The sequence below is a fragment of the Leuciscus leuciscus genome (assembly GCF_965113295.1).
Source record: "Leuciscus leuciscus genome assembly, chromosome: 16".
NCBI classification, from domain to species: domain Eukaryota; kingdom Metazoa; phylum Chordata; class Actinopteri; order Cypriniformes; family Leuciscidae; genus Leuciscus; species Leuciscus leuciscus.
The window spans coordinates 33,828,557-33,850,987 of NC_138740.1; the positions used below are offsets into that span (position 1 = coordinate 33,828,557).

At 37.1% G+C, this 22,431-nt stretch overlaps 1 protein-coding gene and 1 long non-coding RNA gene across 5 annotated transcripts in view; both read right to left on the reverse strand.

The window, feature by feature from the left end:
* LOC309478241 overlaps positions 1-22,431 on the reverse strand; it is a 100,661-nt gene that overhangs the window by 45,224 nt on the left and 33,006 nt on the right. The window lies entirely within an intron of this gene.
* The window catches only part of rab27b (RAB27B, member RAS oncogene family), a 53,817-nt gene that overhangs the window by 12,606 nt on the left and 18,780 nt on the right, over positions 1-22,431 (reverse strand). For 3 of the 4 annotated variants that reach the window (XM_082141805.1, XM_082141802.1, XM_082141804.1), the window contains exon 2: positions 912-1,083. In XM_082141805.1, the coding sequence (XP_081997931.1) occupies positions 912-1,064 (153 nt within the window). In that variant the 5' untranslated portion in view covers positions 1,065-1,083. Of the gene's footprint in view, positions 1-911; positions 1,084-14,584; positions 14,712-22,431 lie in introns of all 4 variants that reach the window. The other variant, XM_082141803.1, reaches the window with a different exon arrangement.

Below are 22,431 nucleotides of genomic sequence, written 5' to 3' on the forward strand. Positions count from 1 at the left end.
AATGTAAATGAATGAAAGAAAACCTCTCCCTTCAGTCTTTTAAAGGGTTAGTTCACCCAAAAATGAAAATTCTGTCAGTAATGACTCACCCTCATGTTGTTCCAACCCCGTAAGACATTCGTTCATCTTCGGAACAAAATTCACAAATTAAGATATTTTTGATTAAATCTGAGAGCTGATCACTCCTCCATAGGCTTCTAAGGGACTGAAACTTGCTGGCCCAGAAAAGTTATTAAAGAGATTGTTAATATAGTCCAAGTGACTACAGTGGCTCAATCTTAAGTTTATAAAGCGACGAGAATACTTTTTGTGCGCAAAAACAAACAAAAATAACGACTTTATTCCACTATTCATTTCCTTCTCTCTGGGCCTCTAGTTGGTTCACGTAGTGTTTTTGCGCAGCGCGTCTGTGTTGCACGTCACGAATTTTCATTTTTGGGTGAACTAACCCTTTAATAGTCAAAAACAGAGAGAGATAGAGAGAGAGAGAGAGAGAGAGAGAGAGAGAGAGACACTGAGAGAGAGACACTGAGAGAGAGAGAGAGAGAGAGAGAGAGACACTGAGAGAGAGAGCTGTAGTCTTCACAGATCTCTTGTAAAAGTAACCGTTCATAAGACACACGTCAGCATCTCAGAGAACAGCCTGAACTCACGGCTCCCGCAGGCTCAGAGATCTGCTCTTTTAATACCGCTGGAGTGTGTGTGAAGTCCATTGTGTACGGTTCTTCACACTTTATGATCCGCATCAATAAACTTTATCACCCTCTCTCTCACACACACACACACACACACACACACACACACGAGCCAATTACACAAGGATGGAGGGTCGGACTCACAGGACAGATCACAGCTCATAACTCACGAGTCGTGAAACCCTAAAGACACACACGAGCGGCTCGGACACTAACCACTCTCTTTTCCCTGAAATCGATGCCCACGGTGGTGATGAATTTGGGGTTGAACTTGTTGTCGGTGTAGCGGTAGAGGAAGGTGGTCTTGCCCACTCCGGAGTCTCCCAGAGCCAGGAGTTTGATCAGATAGTCGTAATCTCCATCGGTCATAGTGCTGCTGGAGCTGAACCTGCCAAACACACACACACATGTTACAGCAAACACACACACACTCAATATCTCATATCAATCAGTGCAACAAACATACAGACAAACACCAGGACAATTACAAGCCAACCACACTAAATCAATGCAATAACACACCGAAACTGACTTCAGAAAGACAGAGATAAATAAGAGACAAACTTTGAAACTCCGTATTTAATGAACTAAAAAATAACATTCAATACCTGATAAAAAAAAAAGCAATTATAAAAACATTACATATATATGAAGAGTTCATATGCAAAAGTCTCTAAGTGCCATCAGAAATTTTCTTATAGAATGATCATTTTTATCAAGCTTGTATATTTAAGTTCAGTAGTTTCACTTAAATGACAATTCATAGGTAATCTTCATTGCCATTTAAGTGAAATTGTTGAATTTAAATATACGAGCTTGATAAAAATGATCATTCTAGAATAAAATTTCAGATGGCACTTAGAGGCTTTTGCATATGAACTCTTCATATATAGATTACATATACAAAATTATAGCACCTATAAGCATGTTGTTAATCTTAAAATAGAAACTGTAAAGCTCAAATGTGCTTTTTCACTCACACTCTCTCTCACACACACACACAGATTTTTTTGATGAATAGAAAGTTCCAAAGAACAGCATTTACATGAAATAGAAATGTGTTGTAACATCATAAATTAATTTATTTTATTTTTACACTGACTGGAGTAATGACTGATCACGATATATATCGTCTCTGTCGGTCGGAACCTCGTATGTCCAAAACTGCGACTTTTCAGAAAAAAAGGGGGAAAAAAAGAAACAAAAAACCCCCACTGTATTTAAAAAAATAATTAATAATCGCATTATCATAGTTGATATTGTGGATTTATATACATATACACACACACACACAAACACACACACACACACACACACATACATACATACATGCATACATATATGTTGCATGTGTCATCATATTATTAACATTTGACCAAAATGAAGCTCAAAAATGTATGAGGTTACTGACCAGTGAATGTCAAACATACATGTTTTGCTATTTAAGACAATAAATCGACGTCAAATGCTAGACTAAGAAGCTCTTCTCTGCTCTTCAAATACAAAAACATTACTTTTTATATATATATAGTGTTTCTTGAGTAAAGAAAACACTACCATTGCATTGAGTGCGGCACATCATTGACAGAGGTGGGCGGAGCTATGAGGTTTGACAGACAGTTTGAGGAGCCAATGGCGTTACGAGGTTTGGTCACAAGCTCTTTTTAATACTTTTCATTGGTTAAATATCTGCAAAACCCAAAGACAGACGTTAAGGAGGACCAATAGTAATGATTTATGGTAGAAATAATAATAACGAGGAAATGTGTAAATAAGGTTTCCACCAGAGAGCGACATTTACTCTCTAAGAATTACTGCTCACTATTAAAACACCAAATGACACGCATCAAAAAACAAGAAAGAGACAGATTGAACAATATCTCAGTGGTGAGTCTCTCTCAGGGTCCAGTGGGCCCCGGGGCCGTTTCTACAGCGCTCATATAATCTCATTTATACGTGTGAAAAACAGCGGTGTGTGTGTGAGACGCTACAGTAAACACATCACAGCCTGGAGCGAACGCTCAATGCTCAGATTCACTAGTTCATGAGAGAGAGAGATGAAAAGAGCTTCATTCATCTGTGCACATGACCCTGAAACACTTCCTCATGTGATCGGCAGTCTCGCACACACATCTGTGATTACATCATCATTATCAAATCTTTCTCACTTCACTGTCTCCTATACACTAAAACCAAACAAAATCTGTAAAAATAGAGCAAAAATGTACTGTATTAATTTAACGGAATTTTCCGTAATTATATTATGCAGGTGTTTTTCCAGCTTTTCTGATTTATTTTTTACAGTGTAAATAAAACATGCCATTTCTTGTCTGCGTTTAATCCTGATTCACAAAAAATCCAGTGCATATACTTTCTAGTACATAAGATCTGAGAGAACATAAGATGTTCAGTGCATAAAAAATATGAAAGTGTGTTTTGTATGTTTTCCCTCCACTAAAAGATGATGAGTAATGGATGCAAAAATAGACAATCAATCAAACAATTTTGAACAATCAAATCTGCGTTCTGATCCAGAGAGAGCAGTCGTCATGAAAGCATCATTATCTCTGTGTTACAAACATTCAACAGAAGAACTGCGGTAAAAGATTATAGTTCACAAATAAACACTGATGGTAGTCTGTGGTATCGTGATCACAATAGAGTAACTTGACTCTTCAAATAAAGATTGCGTCGATTACATCGTTACACCAGTAGGTGGCGACAAGTGACTAAAAATGTGTTTGTCATTGAATCATTCAATAGAGAGCCTAAGTCCCTCCCCTTCCGGTTGACCACCATGGGACCTTATTTCGGAAAAATATTGTATGGTAGTCAATGGCGAGAGACAACAAATATTTTTATCTCGTTTGAATTGTGCCCTGAATTACACATATGATGTTTGTCAATTTAAAAGATACATTTTAAAGTCAAGAAAGTCGCAGTTTGATGTAAAACTGTTGAGGTATAAGACTATGAAAATACATAATTACAAAGACTACAAACCCAAAAGGCGCACATGTGACGTCATAACTTTTCTCTCAATGAATGAAGCTAACTTTACTGAAGCTAACGTCTGTCATTTTTTCTATAGTCTTACGTTATAATCGTAACGTTATGCCGTCATGCCTGAGTGTTTTGTACCAGACTGCTCACATACGTACACAGTGCGAGACGAGAGATGTAGTTCATGGAGCGATTTTCACATAAAACTAAATGTTACTCTTCTGTTTTATGACAAACTGCGACTTTCTTGACTTTCATAATTATCTTTTAAATTGACAAACATCATGTGTGTAATTCAGGGCACAGTTCAGACGGAATAAAAAGATAAGTTGACTCTCGCCATTGACTACCATACAATATTTTTCCGAAATAAGGTCCCATGGTGGTCCACCGGAAGGGGAGGGACTTAGGCTCTCTATCAAATGATTCAATGACAAACACATTTTTAGTCACTTGTCGCCACCTACTGGTGTAACGATGTAATTCGCCACCTACTGGTGTAAAGATGTAATCGATACAATCTTTATTTGAAGAGTCAAGTTACTCTATTTTGATCACTACCACAGACTATTAAGAGATTCATTCAAAAACACTGAATCATCCAGTAATGAAGCTAGTGAAGTCTTTATGAGTGAGTCATTGAATCATTCACTCAAACCGTTTTTTTTTAATAATTAATTTCAATTAATGCAGCATTTTTTAAATATGTATAAAAAACTCAATTTTAAACAAAATAAATCTTGATTCTCAATTTATTCAGAATCGTGCAGCTCTATCTGAGATGGATGTACACTTCGGGAAACAGTAAACTGTCTGTTTACATATATTTATGCAGTCTAAAAGTCCTTTCACACTGGACGCGATTTTGACGCACGAATAATTCGCGCGATGGTTTTATTTTTTGATCAGCTGTGTGTGTAATGAGCGCTTCCACACCGAACGCGAATGTGCTGCGGCGGAAAAACAACGTATTTTTTCCGCTTCGATGTCGATTTTTTTTTTTTTACTTTTGCGGCGACAGAAAAGCCTTCAGCCAATCACAGACTACAAGGACAACGATTGTGTGGTGTAGCATTGCCAACCAACTCGGTTATCACGACTGTGAATATGTTGTGTGATAGTTTTAGTCGTTGTGTAGGCTAGCAGGCTAAACTACATCTGGGATAGAAAGCTAACACTATTATCATCAAAGATAGAGACAGAGACCGTGTTTACTTATTTAGGGGTGCTTTTAGTATACTATACATTCTTTGTGTGATATCTACAGTTTCTAGTCGAATGATTTTAACTTGTTACTTCGTGTGTTACATGTAATGTGTATTGACATTACAAAACGCACTGTGTTTAGTTGAAGACGCAAAAAACCTGTGGAAAAACCTCAGGGACACCTGTGTGAGATAAAGGAGAGAGGAAAAGGAAACTAAGAGTGGACATTAGCATACTCCCCTTCAGACTCTCTGTTCTGTAAGATTGGCTGCACCCAAAACCTTCTTTTCTGTCTTTTTAAAGGGGTGGTATAATGCCCTTTTCACAAGATGTAAAATATATCTATGATGTCCCCAGAGTGTGTGTGTGAAGTTTTAGCGCAAAATACCGCACAGATATTTTTATATCGCAAGTTAAAGTTGTCACTTTTTGAGGGTTTGCAAAAACGCACCATTTTGTGCCTGGCCCTTTAAATGCAAATGAGCTGCTGCAGAGGGCGGGGTTTCAAGAGCTCGTGTCTGTTAGCAGCTGCTATTACCTCACGCAGACACACTAAAATGACAGAAACTGTTCTGCCTTTAATGTTAAACGGAGTCAGATAAGGATGGAGAGACTCAAGAAGTGACAACATGTAGAATGCAACAGGACGTCTCTGAATGGTTAGTTGATGAATTTATGAAGCTGATGTGGAGTTAACTATCTTCAATTAGGATATTCTGTCATGATAAATCTATAAATTGCTCATATATGAACTGTTGTGAGATGCACACAGAGTGACTTTCTATTGCATGTGAAAAGATGGATGCTAAAGTTTGAGCTGACTCACAAATGTACTCTTATACAACAACTTTTCCTCTTCTCAACATGGACTGCGTGTTCCCGGGGGCGGGGTTTATGTAAATTCTAGGGTTAGTGATGTCACTAACCCGAGAGGAATGTCGTGTAGTCCCAACCAGCCGTTTGTTGTAGTCCTTTTCTTTAAAAGCAAATATCTCCCTTTGCTTTGAACTTTGAGCGTTGTAACTTTGCAGATGTTGTTTATGCTCAAACAGCAACATTACACACTAACTAAAGTTAGAAAAATGAAATCACACTCAACCACCCCTTTAAGAAAATGAAAAGCTCGTCTTCACTGGATGATGATGATAAAGTGTCCATGTTTTCTCAGCTGTCGGTGCGAAAGTTTTGGAATGTTGAAGCTCTGGAATGTTGGAATGTTGAAGCTCTGGAATGGTTTTGACGCGAACTATACGCTTTTTCGTTACGCGTCCGGTGTCAAAGGGCCTTAAAGCTGAGACTGCAAAGTGAACATTAATTAGTGTAAATAATCACAAGCCGATCACTCGAGCCACTTTTATATGCGGTGATGTCAGGAACACAGTCTGAGGTCAGACTCAACCCTGTGTGCGTACGGTAAACAGTGCTGACGGACAAACTGAAGTCTGTTGTTCAGGGATTTACAACACAAGACAGAATCTGATATTGATTTCAGTGAAAGGTCATGAGCGTTTGCATGGAGGGGAAATCGCACCATAGCAACTGAGGTCTACTTGATTATTCATACACCATTTTTTTTGAAAAATCACACAAGTATCAAATATGATCATGAGGCTTTTGAGGAAGGTTTATTTGCTCATCTCTCAATCCTCATTGTATTGCATTGCATTATATGTTTTAAAACTACAGAGCTTTGATCATAAAACGAAACGTTAAATATCATATTATTGGCAGATATTGATATTTACATGCATTTTATGCAAGTAATCTGTTACATACGGTTGATTTCCATCCCAAGCATCAGAATTTCATCTGTTTGACCATATAAATATCAGCTTCTGCACCACATTTGCATATTTTAGCTTGGTTTGAGCCTGTTTTTCCTCTTCAAGTATGAGTTCTCGCTAAATATGAGCCATAAAAGCTCAAATATGATTCTAAACAAGAACACATGCGAACATATTTATTTGCATTTTGTCTAAAGGTTCAATAAACTGTTCCATTAAAAATAAAATATATATTTTTCGGACTCTTATTTCATATGTCAGGCTTGACAGGGTTAATCAATGAATGCGTCACTGATGGTAAAAGACTGAACAATGACATATTGACAAAAGTTTGAACAAAAGAGTCAATCTAATGTGATTTAGGTGTGACCTCGGGCACACTGTGCTCTTCAGGCTCCCTCATTCCTAACGAACACAATGAACATGAGTTCATTAGATTAAACACACATGCACAGTGGAACCAGACTGACGTAGATTCAACAAGACTTGTCCTCCTGAAGCCTATAAAACACACACACACACACACACTGTGCGACATCTGTATCAGTGCTAAGCTGTGGAAAGGTTACCTGCGCTGTGAAACGCCCTCAGAGGTCGATGTTACACGGGGACCAAACCGGGCCAGAGACCCCCTGAGCCGGTCTGAGCCGGTTTTGAACATGCTCCCATGAGCTCTGCGGCTGACAAATCCCCAGAACTACTTCTACATTTACCAAGGGTCCAAAAAACACTTAAAACAAGTGATTTTAAAGCTACACTGTGTAATTTTTTTTGTTGATTCTTAGCAAAAAACACTTAGTTCTTTCAAAAATATATGTGCTCATTAATGTATAATTACTTCTTTCAAGTAATAAAGTATTCTCGTAAATTTATAATCTGCCATTGAAAGTACATACGGGTGAGGGGTTCGAATGCCGGTCGCCATGTTGCCCCTCCATCTTGAAACTACATTAGCCAAAGAGGGACATACCTGTAAATTCAAGCTTCGCCTTTCGCGCTTTACACTCAGTGACACAGAGACGAATGCGAGGGGGAGATTACTCGCGACTGCCGGCAGATTTGAAAGATTGCTGATGGAGGATCACGCCTATTTTCGAGGACATGTAGCAGAGGCGCCAAGGAAGCGAAAGAGAGAATTAAAACGTCAACGCGACAGGCAAATCAGCAAGACCAAAGTCAATACTGGAGTAACTTTTCCCAGATGGAAAGAGCTCATGAGGAGCAAAGATTTTGAAACGGACGCCGAAGTTGCCTGCTTTCTTCTCGGCAGGTAATCCAGCCTATTTGTGTAAATTCGAAGTTTTATAGTTGCTTGTCTAACCATAGCATGGTTGTGCATAACGCCAGAACGACCTCTAGTATAACTTGCGTTACTTTTCCTCGCGTTAATGGTGAAAAAGTATTGTTTACCTTGTAACATAAATCTGTGCTGCGACGGATCACAGGTGATAGTTTTAAAGGCGCAATTGGACGAATTCGAACTGGAAGCCATGTTAATCTTGGAATAATACGGCCACCGTAGGAGTTAAAACGCCCTCGAAATTGAAAGGAACAGAAACTAATATTCACTGGGTAGTCATATACAATTTCACCGCTAGATGGGGGAAAATATCACACAGTGTAGCTTTAATGAACAATTTATAAAACTGCGTAGGATCCTAACTTAAAGTGTACGTGCGCCCGAAAGCCAAAAATGGCGTACGCCAAAAATATTGAGACTTATAAAATCGTGCATCCGCCAGAACCTGCGCTGAATTCCCTTTATAAATCCCAGAAGATTGTGCGCACATGCGTCTCCTCCCCGAAATAACCATATATGAGCTTACAACGCCTAGTTTTACAATGCAGATCCTCATCTGCATATCATTTGCATATGCATATTCATCCACGTGATACCATGATATGGATGTACCGTTACATTGCTTAAAATACTTTTGTAGCCTATCCTTGCCTTGTTTTTGAATAAATAAATCGAAATAGTACAAAATACATTTCAGAGAAAGTTTTTCTCAATCTTTTCGACTGGCGACATTTTTGCTTTATATTTTTAATGGAAACAGAAACTTGCAGAACTTTTTCATTTTTGTCTTTAAAACAAGAACAAACTAAGGTCTATATTCCAAAGCATTATTTAATTACAACATTTAAGTGTCGGATAGTGAATTTTCACGTCTATTCTTAAACAAGGGGGGTGACCGTTTAATACTGAGAATGATTTTTAGAGCTATATCTTTATCTTTACTGTATATTTATCATCATTGGACCTTTCCTAGTGTTTCCCCGTCTTCCATTGGGTCAAACTCACATCAGTCTAGGGGTCTTTCACACCGAACACATTCGCGGATACATCTGCGCTGTTTTTAAAAGGATTTATCTATGAAAAGAAAAGTTTAACAATGTTAAAAACATAACAGATCAATGCTTTATGTCAAAGACACCTGGTTAATGGGAAAATGAGCTTCATCTTAATGAGGGGTCAAAGCAGATTAACTCAAGAGCGGGAGAGACCTTTGACCTTTAAACAAAACATACACTTTACACAGATCCGTTCCAGTCAAACGTAACGAGATTGGGGCGTCTTTCATTAGTATTGTTCAGGATACAATGTCTCTCGTTCATTAACTGATTACATGTGTTGTTTAGGCAGATGTGCAGGAAAATAACCCGATAAAGCCTATAATGTATATTGACTAAAGCCTCTAAATGATCAACATGATTAAAGCCTGTTGCACACGCTCTACTTCAGGCCTTCTGTCACCGGACTGAGAGTTTTTAGCAAGTAAAAGGCTTTTGGTATAATTGCACAAACGTCCACGTTCAGCTCGTAAAGTGATTTTATTAAGTAAACTCAAGATTCACTTTTATTTTGTTAGTAGTAGCATTTCAAGATGAACACTGAGATTTACTTGCTTGTCCAGATGTATTTTTTTAAGAAAAATCATGAGTATCAAATATGATTATCTCTCAATCTTCATTATATTTCATAGCATCATGTGTTTTAAAACTACAGAACTGTGATCATAAAACTAAGCATTTAAATATCATCTTACTAAATCATATTATTGGTAGATATAGTGACGACTGATCTTTACATGCATGTTATAAAGATCTCATTGATTTACATTACAAGCATCAGAATTTCATCTTACCATGATTTGTCCATATAAATATCAGCATCTTGCATATTTTTGCTCAGTGAATAAAGCTGAGCTGTTTTCTTCCTCCATATTCTCACTATATCATCCTGTATGAGCCAATAAAAGCTCAAATATGATAGTAAATTGCATATTTGATTTGACTGCATTTCATGCATCGGGCCTTACAGGGTTAAAGCAAGTCTAATGCATGACATTTGATCAGACAAACTGTGACATTTAGACAATTAGCCGCAGCGTACGGGGACATTGCACAAGACGACTGATTAAACTAGAGCTCTGTTTGACCATGCAAAAGACATTTTGTGTCGCTATGCAGTTGCTAGGGTGTTGCTAAGTCTCTGTGGTATCCTGGGCCCGTATTCATAATGAATCTTAATGCAAAGAGTAGCTCCTAGTGACACAATTCTAAGAAAATTCTTAGAAATGTGGGCGTTTACTCTTAAAATTGAAGAAAAAATCCTAGTAAAGAAAAAAGTAATTCAGAAAGCATCTTAACCCTTAAAAGAGCTCTTAAGGTCAAAATTGTTAGGAGCACGGACGAGGACTTTTAAGAGGCTTAAGAGTTTCTTTAGCAGAGGAGAAAATGGCAGAAAGACGAAGAGGGAGAAGAAATGTGTTGCAGACAATGAATAACAGTGAGTTAATAAGACGCTATAGATTAGATCGTGCAGGGATTATGTTTGTGACTGATCTTATTAGAGACACGCTAACATCTCCGACACAGCACAGAAATGCCATAGCGCCAGAAATGAAAGTAATCACTACATTACGATATTTGGCAGCTGGGAAAATTCCATGTTTGATACATTAAAACCAACATTCAAACCACCACTTAAATAGCATGCCAGCAATCAGTGGAAAATAATTGGAAAGAGTGGAACAATTTTTATCATTCTAAGCCAAGCAAATACCTTATAGGAAATTAACAGCATGCATGATACATTATTACCATACCATGGTAAATAAAAATAAAAAGGATTTATATACACATATATAATGTGTGTGTGAGTGTGTGTGTGTGAGAACGGTCAAATAGGAAAAATTACGCATGTAATTTCAAAGTGAAGGCTTAGAATAGACCCTATACTTAAAATCACTTTTTTTTTTCTTCTTCTTGGACAACCAACCAATCACAGTCTTCAAAAGATTGTGTCATACATAGCAACGGGGTCAACCCCGCCTCCTCACTAAGATGAAAGTTTTTGTCTTTTCCTTACTCAGAGTTGCTCTCAGATCGGTCCCGAATTGCTCTTAAGCTAAGACTCCTACGTAAAAGTTTTTAAGCTAAATTAAGAGTTTTCTGAGAGGATTCTTAGAATCTTTATGAATACGGGCCCTGGTCTCTACATTAGTCTTGCTGAAGTGTAATATTTAAGCAAGCACATGTTTCCAAACTTCTAATCCTTTGTTCAACAAAGGCTGGACAGAGACGGGATATAGTCATGTGGTGCCAGGAATACCGCTCTCTGATTGGATCAGAGGAAGTGATGATGTCATAACGGAGGCTGAATCATGCCTCATCACTTCCCATCCTGTACATGATTTCCTTCTGAAATAAATCACATTACAGGCATTAAATGTGTGGAATGTTACACTAAAAAGCTGCGGCAACAGTAAACGCTTTACAGAATATGATCTAGAACCGACATAAAAAAAAAAAAAACTGAGTTTAAGACAAACAGAGTCAGAGAGTCTAATAGGGATTGAGAGGAAAAGGCCTGTGGGAAAACATGACCTCGATTTCCCAACATCAATAATTGCACCATTTACAAGTGAATAATATTAAGCGTGAAACACTGTTAAAGAGAAGTAGACAAGAAACAGTGATGAAATAAACCACACTGACAGATCTTTAACGGATGTACTCGCATAGTCCAAGTGACTCTCAGGACCAAAGATTAAAGGCACAGTACACCCCAAAATATAAAGGCAGAAACTGCTGAATTTTCAAGGTTGCTCTTTTCATACATTGAAAGTGAACGAGGATCAGAGCAACATAAATCGCCATGTTTAAGCCAATGTTTAACTTGCTTGTTTCTTTGTAATTATTTGTGACATTTACTAGCGTGAAAACTTTCAAAATTGTCAAGTGACTTAAATGTATTTGTCATTGAATCATTAATTCAAGAGACTTTCATATACTTTAGTACATACGATCTCAGAGAACATAAGATGTTCAGTGGATAAAAAATATGAAAGTGTGTTTTCCCCTCCACTAAAAGATGATGAGTAATGGACACAAAAATAGACAATCGAATCAATCAAACAAACAATTTTGAACAATCAAATCTGCGTTCTGATCCAGAGAGAGCAGTCGTCATGAAAGCATCATTATCTCTGTGTTACAAACATTCAACAGAAGAACTGCGGTAAAAGACTATAGTTCACATATAAACACTGATGGTAGTCTGTGGTAGTGATCACAATAGAGTAACTTGACTCTTCAAATAAAGATTGCATCGATTACATCGTTACACCAGTAGGTGGCGAATCACATCGTTACACCAGTAGGTGGCGAATCACATCGTTACACCAGTAGGTGGCGAATCACATCGTTACACCAGTAGGTGGCGACAAGTGACTAAAAATGTGTTTGTCATTGAATCATTCATTCAAGAGATTCGTTCAAAAATGCTGATTCATCCAGTAATGAAACAAGTGAAGAGTTTGAGTGAGTCATTGAATCATTCGCTCATTTGATTTGATCATGTATTCAGATTAAGCAATTATCATTTTGTCAGAACCCTGTAGTAAATACCACGTTATTTTGTTTATAATCGTGAGAGAATCATGTTCTCAGAATCGTGATTCTCAATTTAACCAGAATAGTGCAGCTCTAGTGTAGTACGAATGAAATTCAGACGTACAACATCCGCCATGTTGTCATTGTCATTCTGCTAAACATCTATTATGAAGAAAGAAAGTCAGTCATACAGGCTTTCGAACGACATGATAATTTTTTGGATGAACTGTTGCTTTAAATCACCGACACACTCACAAATATACCAAGAAACTGATCCCTTGACTAACAGCGAAGACGACAACAGCCCGTGAGCATCAGCGATCACATGCTCAGAGGTTTGGAGGGGGAACACACAAAAGAAACACTGTGTGTGACAGGAAGATACTGAGGAAGATAAAGAGAGTTTCAACACTGCAAAGATTCTGATCATTTACAGTATGACTTTTTTCCCCCCTCATCATCTTCAGCAAAATCTGATTATTTTCATGTGAACTTCAACTTAGAAACGTATATTTCCACTAAAATGAGCATCACTGGACACGTTTATACAAACGATGCTAATATAATATGGAGGTTAACCAATCAAAACTCTCAAAAAACCAATACGACTCTCTTTCTTAAGCCCTATTCGGACGGGATTAACTTAACTAGGATAGATGGAGTGTAATTTTACCACAGGACGTCTGTAATATTAATGACCAATTGGCACGGGATAAGAGATCTCAATAAGAAGTGGGAGAGTAACTCGATCGTCGTCATGTGTGTATTGCGTTGCTTACGTGCGCAAACACATATAACCTATCTTTACATATATAAAACAGTTATGTCCGGTCGAACGATGTATTAATGAACTTCAGATTGGATTGTGTTGGTGAAAGGCACTTATCTAACGCTAAAAGAAGTTTTGTGCCTCTAACAAGTGCTGTCGATCTTCTCTCTGATCTGAATGGTGTGTGTGAAACACTTGAGTTTTACCACAGACTCGTTCCAGCGTCTAGAGCGCGACTGAATGCGTTATCAAGCGTCTCCATACTCGAAAAACCGTGGAAAACTACTTTTAAACAGGAAATGACAGAATATTTGCATACATATTTACAGCGGGTCTATTCGCACGGGATTAGCATCACCTGAGGTTATTTTTCCAGACCTTTTTACTGAAGGTAAAAGTCGCCGTAATATTTACTGACATTGTCCGTGATTATTACTGAGAAGCACATTCGAGCGGGACTAAAATCACAGAGAAGCTCTGGTAATAATTACTGTACTGTACCCCACCTCTCCATGCTACACTAGTCCCGTCAGAATAGGGCTTTACACCGACAAATACAAAACGAGAAGCCAAACAAAAGCTAACAAGAGGATACAAGGGTTTTCATGCTACTCAGTCACATAAAAATAGTACAAATTATATATTTTGAGTCTTATTGAATTCACATTTAATTTGTTGACTGATAATTATTCCTACCACCGAAGATCTAAAACAACCACCAACATTTAATATCACTGATCTCCAACATATCACACACATCTTCATGTACAGTAGCTGATTTGAACAAACAGGGCTTGAATGAGATTTGAGAGCTGTAATGGAGGAGAAGACTACATTATTAAAACAGAAATTGGGTTTGTTCTTCACAAAAAGCAACGTGTGCTGTTGTAAAATGGGGGAAATGCAGAGAAAACTCCTGTTTCAATATATATTATTTTTACTAAATTCTGAATCCTGCCAAAACCTCTGTGCAGTTAAAAGGAAATCGATGCAATAGCCACAATTCTCCAGTATATGTCAACTTTAATCTGCACTTGAAAAACGCTGGTCATTTCAAATGGAAAAGAACTCAAAACTACATCAGCGCAATCCCGTCAAGTGTTTAACTGTAAGTGCTCTCATTAATTACTTTATAAGCATCCCATAACAAGCCAGTTCAACAGCTTCACCTCCATCAAAACCATCACCGCTGAGCTCTAAAACACTGATTTAAATTCAGATCTCACCCTCGTGTTTTCCTCTTGTTCTCAGCGGGGGAAAGTTCCTGATCGGCTGGAGCGTTCGGTCACACACACAGTAAACCAGCAGCACACACCAGTCTCGACTCGAGATCACTGCGGCTGTCTCTGCGCTCTGGAGGAGAACGCTTGGACTGTTACTACTGAAGGCCTGGGGCAGGATCTCACACACACACACACACACACACACACACACACGCACAAGGGAAGACCTACGGCCATGTGACAGAACACCAATAAATCAACAGGACAGATCTGCGTTCCACCAATCTGACATTTTCATCAAAGTAACACACGTTTGCATTTAGGCTATGCATTTGTCAGACGCTTTCACCCAAAGTGATTGAAGTTACAAATTTCATCAGTTCATTCCTTCCCTGGGAATCAAAACCATGACTTTAGTGTTGCTCTGCACTTGCAGCTACATAAATGCTTTAAGTCCCCCTGTAGTCAATCATTTTATCCCTTAAAACTTATCTTTGATCACCAAAATTACATATTTTTGATTACATGATTTTTTCTTTCTTAACACCTTAAAATATCTTGAATGTAACTCGACACCCTTGCCTCATTTAGTATGTGTGGTTCTATGCATATGCAAATGAGCCCCGCCTCCACTCACTCACTCAGCTCAGAGATCCACTGGTTGACGATCACACGTTGATCTGATTGGTTACAAGGTAGTTTGTGACGTCAGAAACACCAGTGAGTTCAAAGCGTGTGTTTGAGACTGTCTTTGGTTCACTGCAGTTTTAAGGAGGAAATACTCAGCAATGGTGTCGACTTATGAACTTACACATGGTTTGTCTTAAAGCACATTAAAAACACCACATACACACATAAACAACATTAAAAGCTGGATTTTCACCACAGGGGGACTTTAAATTCTTACATTTACACACCTTTATCTACATGACGACACACCATAAACCTCCATTGGTTTTACATACAGCTAATCACAAAAAAATTATTCAAATCTGTTTTTCCTCCAGATGTACACCAGAATTTCTTTCTTGTAGCCTATATATACTGTAGCAAATCTTGGCTGCTTTATTGTTTATATCATTGCAAAAATGTAAACTGTATTAGGCCTATCGTACAGTTCTATATATAAAGTTGGGTATATATTATATCCAACTTTATCCACATTCATACAGTATACTTGCGTAAGGTGATATACTATATAGCTGTTATGAATGATTCCCATTTTGTGTTTCCCTGTTTTGTGTCTTAGGACTCTTATTTTGATTAGCAGTTCCTGTTCACATGGTTCCTGTGTCCAAAATCACACATTCTCGAGTAGATACTTAATTTGAATAAGTAATTACTCCATGACCGTTAAAAATAGTATGAATGTAATACGGAAGTACTACATTCTCCATGTTGTCATTATCATGTGACCTACCAGCGTCGCTTCACTGTCATTCATAAATCCTCTCCCGTGGCCTTATGGGATAGTAAAGTTTCCATCATATGTACACTTCAGAGTCTCACCGGAAGTAGTAGATCATCCAGGTACTTTTCTGTAAGTACTGTGAACTCAGACATACTGTTTTTCACCTACTATATAGTAGGGAAGTATGTGATTTCAGACGCATCATTTACCCTCATTTATCTCCATAGCTACTAATCGCTCTCACCCGTTCCTTGTTTCAACCCTTGTTATCTTGTGTATTTAAACCCCATGTTCATTGTTTGATGTTGTCCTTGATGGGTGTTAAGCCTGGAACACACCAAGCCGACGCCGACGAACTAGCGCTGATGAAAGCAGACTGTGTTGTCGCCTTGCGTTGGGGTAAAAAGCTGCACTTGAACACACCGAGAGAGCTACTGCCGACTGTCAGCTAGAATGCGCGTTCTGCGCCTGCGTGTAAATGAGACAACTGTCTATTTCTGCAGATATATTCGTCTATATTCGTCATTCAAAAAGGGTAATCAACGCTGCCGGCTGCAGCCAAAAAAAAAAGCCAACGAGGACCAATTTCAGCCGACGGTGAGGAACACACTGAGGAAACTTAGTCGGCCGAACGCACAAAAACTGCCCGACGGCCGACCGTCAGCTTGGTGTGTTCCAGGCTTTACATGTGCGTTTGTTTCTGCCTTTCGTTGTGTTTGTTTACGTGGATCGCTCCCAGCAATTTTACAATAGCATATTAGAGCTGGGCGATAATATAATCACAAGTTGACTACTTGATTGTTTATATTGTTGCAAAATGTGATTATCGCCCAGCTCTAATCTGCTAAATGCGACTATAAGGCATGAAGATATTAAGATATTATAAACATTAACATCATGATTTTCGGTAAAGCTGCTTTGAAACAATGTGTGCTGTGAAAAGTGACATACAAGAAACGTCCTTTAAAATTCTTTGGTGCTCATAACTATATATGCAATTCATAACTCATGAAAGTGAACCACTGCTGACGATGCATAGTTAGCATTTTTGCGCGACACCTGGTGTATTTCTAACAGCTCCTCAACTCTAAATAACAAACAGAATCACATTCTCTGCATTTCTTGCATCTGCGGCAGACAATTACTAGTGAAAAGACGTTTTTGTGTGTGAAAAGTATTGGTGGTAAATCCAAAGGGACAAATACTACAATAACACTTAAAGAAGAAAGTAAACTAGCATCTGATGATGTCAACGTACCGCGGTTCTCAGATGTAAAATGCGATAAACCTGATCTGAATCAATCAAAAACATCCTTTATTTTATTTATGAATTATTTATATATTTGAGAACATCACCAAAGGGAGGTTTGGTCAGATTCAGCTTACGTCCGGAGACATTTTAACAGCTAAAATACAGCTAAACACACACAAGTGTGCATTTAAATAAGTGCAAGAGAGTTTTAGAAAGAAGTCGATTGAAAAACAGCAAAATCAACTCAGCAAAACATCCATTTAATAGTGGATTTAAAGTATGTGAAATAGATTGCAATAGCCTTCTTATGTAACTCGTCCTGTCTAATGAACATGCTAAATGGACAGTTCACCCGAACACATGTTTTGGGAACCAAACAACATTGGACCCCATTGACTTTCATTGAACGCACAAAAAAAAGTCCTTTTGTGTTTTCACAGAAGAAAGAAATTCATACAGGTTTGGAACGGCATGAGGGCAAGTTAATGATAGATTCATAATTTCTGGGTGAACTATCGCAAAAAAAAAAAAAACTTTGCTGAAAACATGATTTATTGACTCGGACTGATTGGTGCAGTAGATGTAGTGACGTGAACTAGGTTAATTCAGTATAGTGATGCGGTGAGGCGTGTGTTAATGCACTGCTCCACATTCAGTGTCTGCAGATCACAGACCTGTCTCTACAGCTGAGGGATTCTGGGTAATGAGATGTAGTCTCAGAGGGCACTTCATAACTGTGAGTGTGTGCGGATTCGGCAGAACCACAATCATGCAATAAGTACAGCAGAACCATGCAAACCTGCTAGCGATAAAACCAACGCCGTACGGAAAACATGGACCGAATCCAAGGTGTTCACTACAACCCGCCAAAATAAAAGTTCAGTTTAACTTGAAGAAATTGTGACAGAAATGTATAATAATTGTAAAACAGAATGTACGTCTCAAAGTACTAATAGCAATAATAATAGTTAATTAAAACGTTGTTTTTAAGGAATATCAAACAGTATTACAATTGTTTATCCATGTTTTAATTTTAAAGTCCTCCTGTGGTGAAAATCAAGTGTTTAATACTGTATGTCTATGTGGTGTTTTTAATATGCTCTAATTAGGACAAACCATGCAAAGGGTGTAAAGCTGCATTCAAGCTATTTTAAGGCATGAATATATATATTTTTTAAAGGATTTTTTTTTTAAATGTCATTTTTGTGATAAAAGTTGAGTTTTAAGGGATAAAATGATTGACTACAGGAGGACTAAATATATATTTTTTAAATAAAATGATTTTTGGGGGGTTTACTGTTAAAGTTTGCATTTATTTGATCACCTTTTTGATAATAAATTTGTATGAAATCATAAAAAAAGATTTTCAAAAAAAAAAAAAAAATTATAGGACACTATTATTGTTAAAATTGTACTAAATTGTTTAAGTTTTATAAATTCAATTGATTAGACATAACTCTTGATTATTAAAATGTAATGCAACCATTGAAAAGGAATCCGGATAAATTTAAACGTAAAACGAAGAATTTGAATAAAAAATAAATGATTAATTATTTATAAATTATAAAATAAAATTTAGGAAAAAATAAAAGCATCAAAAATGGATATTAATCGATACTGTTAAGCTCATAAAAAACAAAAGTCACCGTAACATTTGTCCATGTGACTCGTGCATTATATTCCAAGTCTTCTGAAGTCATATGATGCTTTATAGGATGAATTAAGTTGCTTTTATGGTGCTTTTAATTTCATTATCAGAAACTGGAAAACTCTGCTCCACAAACGAACGTCACACGGGTTCAGGAGGGCACGAGCGAGAGTATGATGATATTTCTCGAGGTGATCTATTGATAAAACCGAATGAGAAACTCTGGTCAGCCGGCGCTCTCGGTCTCTGGTTCACATGACCTCCACGGCGTCTGGAGGCTGAACACAGGAGAGTCACGCACACCGCATTACAGAGCGGGTTAAGGTATCCGAGGAATGCTGCTTTCCGCCAGAGATCTGTGTTGTGAGAGAAAGAAGCACAGCCTGTTTACAGCATTAACTGAATATGTGTGAATCCTCTTAAAATATAGAGACTGATGCTGCTGTTTACTGGTCATGTGTTCAGGCTAGAATTCACAAACACTGGCAAAACAATCAGATTCTGCAAGATGTGTTACACACTATCAGCGTATTATAGGGAGATTTGTGAAGGATCATGTGACACTGAAGACTGGAGTAATGATGATGAAAATACAGCTTTGATCACAGGAATAAATTACACTTTACTGTATATTCACATAGAAAACAGCTGATTTACATTATAATAATATTTCACAATATTGTTTTTTTTTTTTTTTTATGTTTGATCAAATAAATGCAGCCTTGGTGAGCAGAAGAGACTCTGTCAAAAACATCTTATTTATTAACTTTTTGACCAGTTTTTTTATTAGACCGTGTGTGTGTGTGTGTGTGTGTGTATATATATATATATATATATTGGTGCTTGTCTATTAAAAAATACCCTGCAATAATGTAAAATATTGCTGTTTATTGTTATATTGGTAAAAAAAAAAAAAAAAAGATTAGATAATCTCCGTTGTATTGTTTTAATGAAAATCAATGTGAGAAACGACCTTTACTTTTTGCTCATAATCGGCTACAACATCTATTTGCTCAAAAAGGCAGTTCCTCTGATTGCAAAAACCGTGAGATCTATATCAAATACGGCCAAAGGCTGACAAATATCCAGACATATATTCTGTACAGTATCAGCTAATGAGAACTAACAGAGAATTCTCTGAGATCTGGGCCTGAATTCAGGGCACATTTCCTGAAAAATGCATGTGCATAAAATATTGCTGCTCATAAATCAAACGGACTTTCTGAGATGTAATATTTCTAAAAATTAAAAAATGCATGAGCTTCTACTTTGGGAAACAGCAGTTGGTCATGTTGAACAGCGGCGCGTATCTGTGCGAAGATGATGATGATGATGATGATGTCACAGGGTCATTACTGCACTGATGAGTGTTTATTATTTATTTAATAATGCTCATATTTATAAAATACTGCTCAGTGTTATTTTAGCATCACTGAGATACTAGTTCTTATTAATATTTTGAATGTTTTTCATTTGCTATTTTCCATTTTCATTTTCGTAATTTTGTTGTGTTTTTGTCATTTTTATTATTTTTTTTATATTTTTTTAATATGTCTATAGTTTTCTTATTTCACATTAAATTAAATTAAAATGACAAATGGTGCTTTGGAAACTAAGGGTTATTATCATTCACTAAAACTATTACAAAGACATATCTGTTAATTGAAATAATGTTGAAATAAAATAAAATATTAATATTAATTGAAAAATGTAAAATAAACGTAAATGTTGCCTTGGCAATAAACTGAAATAAGTTTAAGATGAAACACTAAAATTAGTAACTAGAAATAAATAAAACTAAAACTGAAATAAAAACAAATTACATCTAAATAGCAATATTTAAAAACACTAAAAACTAATAAAATGACTAAAGTACATAATGAAGTTTCTAAAAATGTAACTAAAATTAACAGGAAAAATTTAAATATAAAATAAAAGTGAATTCAAAATATTAATCAAACTAAAATAAAAACTAAAACTATCCTGAAAAATGAATTTCTTTAATATATAATACATTTTATTTAAGTTAAAGTGTTTTATTGTTTGAGCTTTATATATATATATATATATATATATATATATATAATATAATATATATTGTTAGGATTGTGTTGCTTGGGTGTTTTGGTTTCTTTCTTTTCATTGGCAGGTTCTGTGATTGAGGCGTGATTGGAGTACACCTGATGCTCGTCTTGGCTGTTATTTAAACCTGGTGTGAGAGTTTGTTGAGGCGGCTGCTCCTTTGTTGCTCGAGCAGTTTGCCAGAGCCATGCTCCAGTTGTGTGTCATTATGTTTTGTTGTAAATAAATATTGTTAAAATGTGATTCCGCCGTGTCGTCTCCCTTTATGTTACATCTCTGAGCCAGGTGTAACATATGGGGGCTCGTCCAATTTAAAATTGTTTGGTTAATAAGTTGTTGTATCTTTATTTGTTAGGTGGGAGAGACTGAGGCGGAAAAAAACAAAACAAGATCGGTATGAAGCATTGGTTCTTATTTTGGTCAGCACTGAAAAGGTGAGTTCTTGCGGTTAGAATGGTGTGTTTCTTTATACTCCCCAGTTAGGTAGTAGTGACATTTGTTTGTTGTTTTTTTTGTTGTTTTAGTTTGTTATTTTTGTGTGTCTCCTGGGTCGAGTGCACTGCCGTGGTGTTAGTTCCGAACCGTTTGTTCGGTTCTGCGCCAGCGGTATTCGGGTGCTTCAAAGGGCTTGACTCTCGGGAGCGCGTGAAGATTAGTAGTAGATAGTTAGAGGGGTGTTATGATTAGGTGGGGAGGTGGAGAATGGATGCACAGATTTTGACCGTAAGAATTACCTGAGCTGAATTGGTATTAGAATTATTGGTAGGTTAAATTATTATTTTTATTTTTGTATTGTTACATTATGGCATCGATTGAAGAATTTTGTAAAGCTCCGTCAGATGAGTTGTTAAATCTGTGTTCGAAGAAACAGCTGTGGGAAATTGTGGAATGGTATGAATTGAGTGGTGTTGATAAGCGATTGAGAAAAGACGAGGTGCGGGAAGTGGTAAGAAAGAAATTGAGCGATCTTCAGATATTACCAATCATGTCTGGAAAAAGTGTAGCTCAGAAATCAATTTCATTCGTTGGGTTATCGTTTGAGCAGCAGAAAGAGCTTATTAAAATACAACAATTGCATGAAAAAGAGATGCGCGATCGTGAGATAGAATTAGAAAAATGTAAACTGGAGGATGTGATGAGACAGCGTGAAATGGAGTTTGAAAAAATGAGAAATGAGCAGAAATTAGCAGTAGAGCGACAGAATCAAGAGTTTCAATTAAAGTTGGAGAGCCTGAAACTTCGAGGTGAGGGGAGCTCATCTGGGGATCACGCAGACTATTCGTTTAATTTAATTAGTAGTCTGAAATTGTTGCCTGTCTTTAATGAGAAAGATCCTGATGTTTTCTTTTCATTATTTGAAAGCATAGCAGACGAACGGGGATGGCCGGAGACCAACCGTACAGTTATGCTTCAATCTGTGTTAGTGGGCAAAGCTCAGGAAGCGTATACTGCTCTTT